At 37.7% G+C, this 14,140-nt stretch overlaps 1 protein-coding gene across 1 annotated transcript; it reads right to left on the minus strand.

The window, feature by feature from the left end:
- Positions 1 to 944: 944 nt before the first annotated feature.
- Positions 945 to 1,885, minus strand: LOC103441485 (2-hydroxy-palmitic acid dioxygenase MPO1-like). The gene has a single exon (XM_008380172.4). The coding sequence runs from the start codon at positions 1,727 to 1,729 to the stop codon at positions 1,154 to 1,156; it is 576 nt and encodes a 191-aa protein (XP_008378394.2). The 5' UTR covers positions 1,730 to 1,885; the 3' UTR covers positions 945 to 1,153.
- Positions 1,886 to 14,140: the final 12,255 nt, after the last annotated feature.

Raw genomic sequence — 14,140 nt, forward strand, 5'->3', positions numbered from 1 at the left:
TTTCAAAATCACATGATGCAATATGAAAAAAAATTAAAACTTCATTACTCATTTTAAAATCACTTCAAATTTGAAAGTGAAAACTATTAATTAGCCATTATTATTATTATTAATTACTCATTTTAAAAATCACTTCAAATTTGAAAGTGAAAACTATTAATTAGCCACTATTATGCCTACACAAATTACTACTAGTAGCATATGCCTACACAAATTACTACTAGCATATGTCTACACAAATTTCCAGTGAACATTTTTTTTAAGGGGGAATGAGAGAGAACATGGAAGTAGGGTAGGGAGAGATTCTTTTATTTTTTATTCTTTAATTCAGAAATACGTTAGTATCACCTGTTAGTGAAACTTTAAAAAATATAAAATTTAAGTTGGGTAAAATTATTTTATTACCTTTAATTTTATTTTGTGATAAAATACTAAATTACCTTTCACATTTTTTATTGACATTAATATAGTTTAGATTATCATTATTATTTGTCGTCATTATCTTGTTTCGTTTGTGTGTCATTAAATATAAAACATCCTCATCCAATAAAAAGTTGACAGCCAGTCCAACTTCAACTGCTTCGCAAAGTCATATTGTAACCAACACAAGATTCCCTTGTGCAAGTTTCATTAACAAATCAACTAGCTAGACCATTAGAGGGACCTAACTTTTCTGCCCTTCCATTTCTCATACACTTATATTTTCTTTTATTTGTACGGTTAAGTTACGTTAACATTTTATATTATTATTACTTTTTATCTTATTATCTCTATAAAAAAAATTTAATATAAAATATTAACGTGATTTAACTGTGATCACACAAAATAGAAGAAGATAAAAGTATATGGGAAGTGGGAGGGCAGACAAGCCGGATCCCCATTAGAGATAATCTGAAAAGCAAAGCAAACTTCCCAAGAAACCAAACAATATCTGACAAGACCTTAAAAACTGAAACTTTCATATAAGCTAGTTGTTATAAAAGAAATCTTGCGACGGTTACACTGCAAAAATTACTCTTACAATCGTATAAGACTATAAGTCCATCAAACTGATTGGTGGAAATTATAGATTCGAGTCGACAAATTTAGATACAAAATATAACCTAATAGAATATTATTAGTACATTCATATATCTCAGACCAGCTAAATTAACTAGGAGACTTTCTTTTGGTTCTTGGCCTTCCAATCTTTGATATCAGCTTCAATCTTTGCCTTCACACTTTTTTGAAACCCTGGATAGGGCTCGTACCCAAAAGCTAAGTGAAGAAGCTCAAGCAACACAAAGTACGGCCCTGTTAGAAGTCCTTCAAGAAAGTTGTCTGAAGGGGCCCTCTTCTCAAAAATCCCATGGCCTACGACCTGTCCAGCCCAACTGCAGAACTGACCACCCAGAACCACCTTCCACGACTTAGAAAACCCTAGCTCACTGCCAAGAATACTGGCTCCAACCCAGCAGAGAATACAAATCAAAGCTGCCAAGGACCCAGCTTTCTTGTCCAATTTGACATAATACAGACAATACGCCAAAGTGAAAACAAACCCCAAATTTAATTCGAGGCCATAAACTGGGAAACTGTAGAGAGAAGGTGTGAAGTGGAAAAGAAGAACAGAAGTGAAGAACAATGGCCACACCAAGAAAGTGTGTATGAAAATGTTAATTGGGTTGTTGTGATATGCTCCATAGAAGGCAAACTGCTTTTCAAGATCAAACAATCCAGTCCTCCCCATGAGTTTTTTATTTGCAGAACTGAATTTCTTTTGCTGGAAAAAGGGAATACTTTCCTGGGAGAATGAAGATTTTCCTAGGAAAATGAAGATTGTGTGGAAGACTTAGACTTGAAGGAAATCCAATGAGGGGGTATAAATAGAAGGAGCAAGTTGATAGAGCAGTAGTGTAGAAAGTACGAGCCTAAAAGCAGTAAAGCACATCGGAACTTGGAAGTTTCCTGCAACCTACGTTGAAGTTTCTTTATTGACCGCTTAAAATGCACTGCAAACGTCAATGACCATTGAGTTTAATATTGTGAACCGTCGACTTGTATTGACTCGTATGAAGTGAATCTAGAAGGATTGAACTGCACGGTATTGAGATGGTTAGACTATACTTTATGGCAAAGGATTTGACTGGGCTATGTATACCTACCATTGTTTTGTCCCTATGGCTGGCTACCATGCACTCTTTTGATTGGGCCAGGCCATCTATTCTTGTAAAGTCATCTATGGTCTAGACTACTCCTAGTGGAACTGTGGAAGCAATCGAACGCACTCCTTTTATGGAATGTGATATCCACACATCCTTTTTTATTTCTGACACATTCTTTATTAGTTTTTATTCGTTGATTTTCTTCAATTTATCCGATTTGACGGTCGAAAACCAAAAAAGTGTAGGATGAATAAAAAGGGGTGTGTGGATATCACACCCCTCCTTTTATATATACTATACAAGAGTGAATGTTTTTCGTCTGAGCTATAAACTCATTGCATGACACTTTTTGTTCAATTTAATTACAATGATATTGTTATGAACTTACGAGATACCTCTTGGTTCTTCATGTCCCACGTAATCTAAAGCATTATGATTATGCAAGATATCTAAAGTGAAGCCTAAAATAGTCAAGGTGCGGGAAAATTTGTCAAAATGCATCAAGCAGCTTATTGGTGGCCAATGTAGCCTTTTTTCTTTTACAAAAATATTGGGAGCTTCTTACCTCTGTGAATAAATTTTTTTGGATCCACCGCTGCAAGTTCTTATAACCTATTATGGAATCAAACGAGAAAAGATAGAAGAAGGTATAAATGGAAACGTCGCTAACATTCTCCGTATATCTTTCATTTCGTTGTGTTGAAACTTGCAAGTAGATTATGTCTAGGCAACTTTTGCCAATACAAACTAGAGAAACTTGCTATGCTTTTAGTCTCAACCCAAAACCTTCTCAATAGCCATGCTATGCTTTTAGCATTTTACAAATTAATTGCTTTAGGCTATAAGTATTAGTATAGACCATCACAATGTCAATTGTTAAAGTTAGAAAATATGAAAATATATACAATGTTCAAGTGCATGCAGAAGCTTCAGTTGCCATTAATCATATCAAAAGGAACATAGTGGGACCCTTTATGTAATTTTAGGCCTCATTCATTCCTCTCCTCCTTTTCTGATCTGAATAGGGAAATTTGAAAAAAAAAAAAAACCAAAATTATAATCCATGTAAAATTATAGTTGTTGCAGTCATATTTAGAATAGAAATGTGATTGTGTAAATTCTAGAGAATCTGGGAATGTATCTTATATTCCTATTAAGAGTAGATTACCTATTCAATGTTGTAATCTTAAAGAGAAAGGTTTTTACATATTCTACTACTATAAATAAAAGCACAATGGGTGTATCAAACACACCTCATAATTAAATCACTCTCTCTTCTCTCTAACCATAGCCAGCCCCCCCTCTCTCTCTAAACCCTAGATCGTTCAATCAAATAAGCCTACAACATGTTATCAGCAAGCTCTTGCCAGAAGCTGAGGAATTGACACCTTAGACCCCTCATGGTAGCAACCCTATGGCCTTGCTGCACTGACCTAGACTACTAGGCCTTTCGGCCTACCTCTATTTATAGGGCCCATAATCCCTAAGTCTAAAATACCAGCAGATTTTGGCTCATTGTCCAGCGTCCTTTGGCCCGTGAACTCACTGAGCTTCGCCCCAATCTCAGCCCACTTGCCAGCAACTTTGGTTGCTAGCCTTAGGTTGCCTCAGATCGAAAACATAGAAACCTAGCTTTGGCTGGGTTTCTCGGACCAAACACATAGGCTAGCTTTCGTTGGACCTGACCCGTGTCCCCCTTTTGACCCAAACATGAAACCTAGCTACAATTAGGGTTTTTTCTCCCACCCCGTAGGTTTTTGGGCCTACCCTCTAGACCAGTGGCCTGTAGCCACCCCAAGGGCTGCTTTGAGCAGCCAACTCGAGCTCTTTTGCTCACGATACACAGCCCTTCTTTGGGCTATGCTATGTTTTCGATCCAATAATATTATTTTAATATTATTTAGCTTCTACAATCGACCCCGTATGGCTCGATTTATTGAATTAGTTAAAAATGACCTGCAGTCTATTAATCTAATAATGAATCCAAAATTATTGACCTAAAGATCACTTTTGGACATTAACGATTCAATAATTTATTTTTATACTTTGAACCATCACATACTTTCATAGTAACGAAGCTCTCAAACTTGAGTTCCCAAAAAACCTCAAATCCACTATATTCAAATTAGTATATTGCATTGTGTGTTTCTTGCAGGAACCTTTCATTATGAACTAATTGTTCATAAAACTAAATTGAACATGTAGTTTCAAATTTAGTGCATTTGAAACCCGAAGTTTTTATTCAAAACATACCACATGAAACCTGTAGTTTTCATCTATAAATTAAACCAATACATGTCTATAGAACTTGTATGTTCTATGATATATGTCTATGGCTTACCATAGGACTACTCACGTTTTTTCCTCTATTTTAAGGACATGTCGAACTTGAACAAGCTCGATTTCTCCGCTCTAAAAGTCTCTGGAAGAAACTATCTAAAGTGAGTTCAAGACGTGAAGCTTCATCTAACTGCAAAGGGTATTAGAGCCACCATTGAGACACCTATTGCCGACAAACCTGTTGACGAAGCTCAGAAGGCTACTGCAATGATCTTCATTTAAAGACACATCCATGATGCACTGCAGACTGAGTATCTCGTTGAGGAGGACCCACGCACCCTCTGGCTTGCTCTGGCTGACCGTTTTGATCGCCAAAAAAACATATACTTGCCTGAAGCAAGACATGACTGGCAGCATCTTCACATCCAGGACTTTAAGTCCGTGAATGAATACAACTCTGAAGTTTGTAGAATCCGTTCTTTGTTGAAATTCTGTAAAGTGGAACTAACTGAATCAGATCTCTTGGAGAATACCTATTCAACCTTCCATGTCACCAATATTATCCTGCAGCAACAATATAGAGCATATAAATTCACCAAGTTTTCGGATTTGATCTCTGTTTTACTTTTCGCTGAAAAATAGAACCAGTTTTTTATGAAGAATCATCAAGCTCGACCGATTGGCTCGAACGCCGCACCTAAAGCGCATGCAATTAATTCTAGCAGCCATAAACGATGAAAGAATCATCGTAACCGTGGCAATGCGCCGTAAGCCCCACCACAGGCCCAAGGTCAACAGAGTGCCGCACCTAAAGGAAGAAATGTGACCCAGCAGCGTCTACCACTCACCCCTAAGTCCCCAAACTTCAAGAACAAGGGCAAAGCTCCCTTTCAGCCTGCTTCTACTGAACGGGACATGTGTTATCGCTATGGATCAAGGGATCATTGGTCACGCGTATGCCGAGCTTCCCCTAAGGCTATTGCCAAGTATCATTCCCATCGTGAGTCTAACTTTGCACATGTGGATCATCTGGAAGATGCAACTACATCAATGGAGATATTGGATTTTCAGGAGACGTCATCGCCTATGGATGAATAAATTAGACATATTTTTAGGGTGTTTATCCCTAGTGGCCGAACCCACTAGGAGTGGCCGGCCCTACCCCCTATTTTTCTAGGTTTATGGTTTAATTTTGAACAATTTTTCTAAATTATTTGGAATAATTTGTTTGGTTTTGGTTTGTTTTGAATTATGGATTGTTATTTAAATGGATATTTTTTTCTCGAATTGCTTAATTAAATGAATGGACTTATATTTATACATGTGACCAATTCAATCAATTTATTTCTAGGTATGTCTAGTAAGGAAGTTAGTTGTCTGGCAGATAGTGCAGCCACGCACACCATATTGTGTAAACGACACTATTTTACTAACTTAATACCCAAGAAAGATCCATTGATAACTTTCTCAGGCCCATCCAACCTGATTGAAGGATACAGAAAGGCACGTATCATGTTGTCCAATGGTACAAGCTTGACCATTAAGAAGGCACTATATTCTCCGTGTTCCGGAAGAACGTTGCTGAGTTTTAGAGATATTCGAGATAATCAATATCATATTGAAACCACTGAAGTTAATGGTTCTGAATTTCTTTGTATCACTTCATACGAATATGCCCAGAAGCATATTCACAAGAAGTTGGAACGTCTGCCGAGTGGGTTGTACATCACAACCAATCGCAGCATAGAAGCCCATAGTGTGGTCGACCCTATGCATAAGTTTCAGGACACTTTGTTGCTTTGGCATGACCGTTTGGGACATCCTAGACGTGACATGATGCGCCGTATCCTCAAATCTTCGCACATGCATAAGTTACATCCCTATGTTGGACTCCCACCATGCAAAGCGTGTTCTCTAGGGAAGTTGAATACTCAACCCTCCCATACAAAGATTATTCACGACCCCCCTAAATTTCTTCAGAGGATTCAAATGGACATTTATAGACCTATCCAACCAACCTGTGGACCATTTAGATACTTTATGGTGTTGGATGATGCATCAACAAGATGGTCACATGTTTGCTTGTTGTCCACACGTAACGTCGTGTTTGCTAAACTCCTAACTCAAATCATTAAGCTAAGGGCTCACCACCCTGATTATCTGATTAAGTCGATTCAACTGGATAACGTTGGAGAATTTACGTCACAAACTTTTGACGATTATTACATGTCAGTAGAAATTGATGTGGAACATCTTGTACCCCATGTCCACACCCAAAACGGCCTGGCAGAAGCTTTTATAAAGCGCATTCAATTGATCGTTCGGACTTTGGTTATGAGAACCAAACTGCTGATATCTGCCTCGGGCTATGCAATATTGCATGCAACTATGTTGGTCCGTCTGAGGCCCACCGCTACCCAACCACATTCACCGTTATAGTTGGTCATTAGATACAAGCTTGATGTTTCGCATTTACGGGTGTTTGGGTGCGCCATTTATGTGCCAATAGCGCTGCCACTATGTACCAAAATAGGTCCTTAGAGAAAAATGGGAATCTATGTCGGTTATGATTCGCCATCAATTGTTTACTACTTAGAACCCTTGATAGGAGATCTTTTTACCGTACATTTTGCAGATTGTCACATTGATGAAACAATCTTCCCGTCGTTAAGAGGAACGTTAATGGGAGATAAGCATGCTAACGTTCCCATAGAACGTTGTGAATTATCATGGTATGCTCTCACTATGTCTCATTTAGATCCCTGTACTGCCCAGTCTGAAACTAAGGTGCAACAAATTATAGATCTTCAGAGCATTGCTTAAAGCATGCCAGATGTTTTAATGATATAGCAAAGGTGACAAGATCACATATACCCGCTGCAAACACACATGCAAGGATAGATGTACCCAACGTATGCCAACAACCTGCTTAGGAAGGCTGGACCATCCCTGAAGGTGGGGAGGCCGCACCTTCTACGCGGTAAGGTACATTGGAGGCTAGCTAATCACCTGCTCCGACCCTGAAACGTGGTAGACCCCTTGGTTCAAATGATTCACAACCCCGGAAGAGGAAAATGGCACCAACAAGTGACCCTTGTTTAAATTCGACCATCGTTCACTCATCCGTTCCAACACATGAGGTTATTCTAGACTACGGTGATGCTTCAGACAAAACATGATGGCCTTCCAAGAATCGTGAGATTTCAGCTCACTACATAGTATTAGATGAGGTTTGGAATAGGAATGAGATAATCGTTAACGATGCATTCGCGTACTCAGTAGCTACTGACATCATGCTTAGCGATGACATTGAACCACGTTTTATCGATGAATGCCGACATAGAACCGATTGGTCAAACTGGAAACAAGCAATCTATGTCGAACTCGATTTGCTTGCGAAACGTAAAGTCTTTGACCTATCATTCCTACACCATCACACGTGAAACTTGTTGGCTACAAGGGGGTTTTCGTGAAGAAGCATAATGAGAAGAATAAAATAGTGCGATACAAAGCACACCTCGTAGCACAAGGTTTCTCTCAGTGCCCTAGGATTGATTACGAGGAGACGTATTCCCCCGTAATGGACGTTATAACGTTCCCCCGTAATGAACATTATAAAATTCCAGAATGACTTTCATTGACTGAGTCAAATAGTTCTAGACCACGGAACACTCTCTCAATTAGGTAGAGGAGGTCACTTTACTGATTGAAACAATCTAGGTGGATGTGGTATAACCGTCTGAGTGTATATGTGACAAGTTAGGGTTATGTGAACAACGAATTATGCCCATGCATGTTCATAAAGAAGTCACATTCCAGATTGCAATCGTTGCAGTTTATGTCAATGACATGAACCTCATTGGGACTTCCACATAGCTTGAAGAGATTACTGCACACTTGAAATCAGAATTTGAGATGAAGGATCTTGGGAAAACTCGATATTGTCTCGGCCTGAAAATCAAGCATTGTTCAAATGGAATCCTAGGACATCAATCGAACTACACCCAAAAGGTGTTGCATCATTTTAATGAGGATAAAGCGAAACCTTTGAGTACACCCATGGTCGTTCATACTCTAAATGCTAAACGTGATCCTTTCCGTCCAAAGAAGGATGAGGAAGAGATTTTGGAATCCGAAGTGCCTTACCTAAGTGCAATTGGGGCTTTGTACTTGGCTAAATGCACTAGACCTAACATCTCATTCGCTGTGAATCTTTTGGCAAGATACAACAATGCGCCTACACGCAGGCACTAGAATGGTGTTAAAGACATTTTTCACTACCTTAAAGGTACAACGGATTTGGGCTTGTTCTATACCCACGAATCTCCGAGTATTGCAGTCCCTTATGGTCTTTGGATTGATTCTGGCCTTGTTGGTTACGCAGATGCTAGATATTTGTCTAACCCACATAGACTACGTTCTCGAACAGGTGATGTCTTTACCATTGGAGCCACCGCTATATCTTGGAGGTCTACCAAGCAAACGCTGGTTGCAACTTCGTCTAACCATGCTAAGATTCTCGCCTTGCATGAAGCATCGCGTGAATGCTTCTGGTTGAGAGAAGTTATGGGATATATTTGAAGCACTAGTGGTCTTACATCAGTCGTTGACCTTCCTACGACGATCTTTGAAGACAATGTGGCATGTGTCGAGCAATTGAAGAAAGGATACATGAGAGACAACACTAAGCACATAACATTGAAGTTCATTTACTCACACCAGCAACAGCAACATCAGAATATTAAAGTCAAGCAAATCCGTTCCCAGGACAACCTGGCCGATCTTTTCACCAAATCATTGCCCAAATCTACATTTCAGAAGCTTGTCCAAGGAATCGGTATGCGTAAATTATCTGAGTTGAATTGCTTGTAGTTCTCTTATTTAGAAGTTATGTCTAACTCAGGGGGAGTATCTAAAAGCATACTCACATGATCTTAATGTACTCTTTTTCCTACGATTAGTAGCATTTTTCCCACTAGGTTTTTGCTACCTAACGAGGTTTTAATGAGGCACCCATTCTGGGATGATCATACTCCGTTGAGTTTACTATTGTCGTCCTATTTGACGTTTGTTTTAGACACTATGCATACTTCTCACTTTTCTCTTTAGTCTATGAGTTTTTTTACCATGCCTTGGGTTTTATCATAGTGAGGTTTTTGTGAGTTTTACTACAAATACATACTTCACTTAAATTTAAAACTCGCGATCACCCGTTATGCCAATGACTTCATCAACTATTCTACCTTATATGCTGAAGATCTGATGCGATGGTTTGTTGAGTATTTACACACTCAAGGGGGAGTGTTGCAGTCATATTTAGAATAAGAATGTGATTGTGTACAGCGGGAAGGATTACGGAGTTTTTATGAGGATTGTGGTTGGTAGGTGTTGTGGTGATTGTGAATTTGGGTGGTTTGCTATTACAGAGTGTGTTTTACTATGTCCACAAAAATCGACATTAAATCCTCAAATTGACACCGGATTCTTATCTTATGTGAGATGAGCATGACCATTGCGCATATATTTGGCAATTGTTATATTTTCAACTTGTGTAGTATTTAACAATTTGCATGTCACATATTGTTGGATTTATGTGTTCCAAAGCAAGGACATACCTATTAAGGAGAAAGGAGGGTCAACTGACCCTCCAAACTCCGATGAATCTTCATAGATGATTTGGGTGCTGCCCCTTTGATAGTTGGAGTTGCCCTTCATACATATCCTCTAACTGCTTAGTTACCTTAATTATTAATTATTTTTAAAACCTGGCCAAAACGACGTCATTTTGGGTCAGGTTACTTTATAAAAAGGAAAAAAAAAAAAACAGACATGCAGTAGCTTAAAAAAAAAAAGACAAAAATTGACCTACAAGCTGCAACAAACCCAAACTCAATTTCAATTCTCAAATCCCAATCCCACGTCAACAGTCATTCTGAAAACCACCTAAATTTTATCTTTCAAATGTCAAAGTAAGTTCTTCCTAACTTATTCAAATTAAATTGGGTAAATTACACAAAAATACCTCAACTATGGGTCAAACCACAATCTCATACCTCATGTTTTAAAAATTACAATGTCATACCTCATTGTACGAATTTGTTGCAAAATTAGATCTCTGTCTGTTTTTCTATTAAATGCTGACGTGGATTGAGAAGGGCCTACTCACTAGCAAACTTGGATTAAAAATTAATTAAATTTTAAAAATTGAAAACAAAATCATTTAAATATTTTTATAAAACAATGTGTAACACACCCCTACAACCCCTACCTTCATTGTTCACCTCTAACTTAAACTAGAACCCACATTTGCCTTCCCCTTCTGTCTGTCCCTTTCCCTTCACCACCAAAACCACAACCACCCAAACATGAATATGGACCTGCAAAATTCAACCTAGATCAACAGTTATGCCTGGACTAATCCCATAGACCTGTGTCTCTGCCATGACCCGGATATCTGGCCCGACCCGTTTTCTGGGCAAGCTTCTCAGGTGACTTTACGGTAAACTCCATCTACAAGCACCATCACCACCACCACCACCGTTCCACTACTCTTGGTGCCACGAACTAGACCCACCAAATTTCACGCTGTTTGGCTGTCGTTCATGGTTGATCGAACCATGAAATTCTCGGGATTTTGACTCCAAGAAGGCGTTCGAACATCCATCGTCACCCTCATTCCCCCTTCCGTTCTTCCCTCGTCCCTTCACCAAAAAGGCGTTTGAACGTATTTTCTTCCAGTTTAGTCTTTTGTGTTAATAGGTCTTTTTACAAAAATGTTAGGGTAATTTGTTTTGTTTTTCTGAACCTTTTGGGTGGCAGGTTTGGGAAAGCCTTTGCCGCTATAAATATTGTGAAAAGTCTTTGTTGCTATAAATATTGTGAAAAGTCTTTGCTACTATAAATATTTTGAACTTTGGTTTTACCGGTTGCTACTGCTTCAATGGAGAAAGCCTTTGTCGTTATAAATATTGTTAAAAGTCCATTGCGTAATCGAATGGGAGATATCAATGGTTGAGTAGTAACATGGTGGTAGGGATGACAATTCTAACCGTTAAACCCGATAACCGTGAATAACCGCCCAAATGGATTGGATTTGGCTATGAAAATTCGGGTATGGTATGGATATGGGGAAAAACCGTTAATTTATTCGGTTATGGCTTTGGATATGGTTACAGGGGTCCCCAATCCGTATCCGTCCCCGAATTCGACCCAAATATTATATATATATATAATATAATTTTATTCAATTTTCCGAACCCTCCCTATACTAATTCATTATGCATGCATCAAACCCTATACTATCTTTATTATGCACCAAACATCATGCATGAGGCTTACCAACAACCTCATCAATTCAATACTCTTATTGTTATACTCAACCAAATTAATTCATTGAATCATTTTATATATCAATTATCAAATGTTCCAAGTTTATTAGATTCATCTCTCTTCAAGAGTCTCACTATCAAGAAATTGGTGCATGTTGTTAGCTCAATAGGTACTCTTTCATTCTTTTTCATGTTATTTGATTCATGAAAATTCTCAATTAGTGTCATTTTTCTAGTTTATTACATATGTTATGAGCCCATAGAATTATGAAAAAATTAAATCAATAATTGTCTTCTTGTTTGTTGTTATATATTTAGTTTACATGTTAATTGATTCAGTTTCAGTATTATACCATGTCTTTGTTTACATATTAATGGATTTGGTTGTGTTCGCAGCAATCAAAATGTCTAAAAGAAAATATAAGTCTCAAGAAGAAACAATATCTACCCCAACTGATTGTAATCTAGCACCTACATTGAATCCCAAGTGTTATGCAACAAGAAATACCAAATCAAATTGCTCGGCCCTAAGATATACCAACTCCAAATGAGGTCGCTGGTGAGATTAATTGAGGAACCTGAAGGTGATGATGGTGAAGGTAATAATTCGAGACTTCGTAGTTTGGTTTGGCAACATTACATAAGAACAGTTGTTGATGGGGTGATGAAAGAAATATGTAATTATTGTAACAAGAAGTTTGGTGGGAACACTAGAAATGGAACCAGCCATTTGAGGCATCATTTGACAATATGTCCGTGTTAGAGACAAAAAAAAATTGAAGCAAACGCTAACCCAAAAAGTGGGAGATGGGAAAGTAGAGTTGTATATATTTGATCAAGAAAGTGCAAGGAGAGCTCTCGCCCAAATGATAATATTGCATGAGTACCCTATTTCCATGGTTGCGCATGTTGGATTTACAAACTTCATGAGTGTTGTCCAACCGTTGTTTAAGGTTGTTTCAAGAAACACAATCAAGAGTGATATCCTCAAAATATATGATTATGAGTGTTCGAAAACAATGCAATTGTTGTATGAAAATAAGAGTAGAATTGCCATAACTACTTATATGTGGACTGCAAGTAATCAAAACAGAGGATTTATGGTAATAACAACACATTTTATTGATGACTCTTGGACGTTGCAGAGCCGAATAATAAGGTGATATTTTTAATACTTTAATTTCTATTTAATTATTGTCTAGCTTTAGATTTATATTTCAGATTATGTATTGTAACCATCTTCTTTGTAACTTTTTCAGATTTATTTATGTGCCCTGTTTGCATACTGCCGAGACACTTTCAAATGTTTTAATGGAATGCTTGCTAGATTGGAACCTCAATCGTAAGCTTTATACCTTAACCGTAGATAATTGCACTACAATTGATAAAATGATTGATCTTATTCTTGAAAAACTTTCTAGTAGTTCACTTTTGTTGGGTGAAGGGTTCTTTCACATGCGTTGTTATGCGCATATATTAAATTGATTGTGAAGGATGGTCTGGAAGTGATTGGTGGTGGTGTTGAGAAAATTCGTGATAGTGTTGTTTACTAGACAACAACACAAAAAAGAGAGGAAAAGTTCGAGGAAGCAGCGCGTCATTTGAAGCTTCCAAGCACTAAGAAGATGGTGCTTGATTTAAAACTCGGTGGAATTCCACTTTTTTAATGATTCAATCTGCTTTGATTTACAAGGATGTTTTTCCTTGCTTGAAACAATGAGAGTCGCAATATAAGTGTTTGCCTGATGATAGAGATTGGGAGATGGCAAAAGAGATTTGTGAGAAGTTAAAGTTGTTTTATAATGTCTCCGAGTTGATTTTTGGAACTAAGTACCCTACAACAATCTTTATTTTCCAAATATTTGTGAGATCAGGTTGTCGCTAACTCGGTGGCTTACCTCTAGACGTGATGAAATAAAAAATATGGCAAGAAGTATGATTGAGAAATTTGATGAGTGTGATTCATGGAATAATGGTTGTAGCTACTGTATTGGATCCAAGATTCAAGATGAGGCTGATTAAGTATTTCTTTCCTCTTATGTATGGGCAATATGCTTCGAATGAAATTGACAAGATTCGTAAATATTGTTATGATTTGGTAAAAGAGTGTGGATCTAATCATATCTCTAACATGGGTCATCAACCATCATTCTCTAATCATATCTTTAACATGGGTCATCAACCATCGTTCACTTCATCTCAATTGAATCAATTTGACTTTGAAGAGATGAATCCTTTAATGGATAACTTTGACTTGTTTGTTTCTAGTATTGTAAGTACTGATAATGTAAAGTCAGAATTAGATCACTATTTGGATAAGGCTGTTTTGCCTAGAACATCTGATTTTGATATTTTGGGTTGGTGGAAATCAAATGGGACTAAATATCC

This window comes from Malus domestica, chromosome 05 (genome assembly GCF_042453785.1).
Source record: "Malus domestica chromosome 05, GDT2T_hap1".
NCBI lineage: Eukaryota > Viridiplantae > Streptophyta > Magnoliopsida > Rosales > Rosaceae > Malus > Malus domestica.

Coding starts and splice junctions, on each gene's coding strand:
- LOC103441485 (XM_008380172.4), bottom strand. CDS start 1,729: ATGGGGAGGACTGGATTGTTTGATCTTGAAAAGCAGTTTGCCTTCTAT.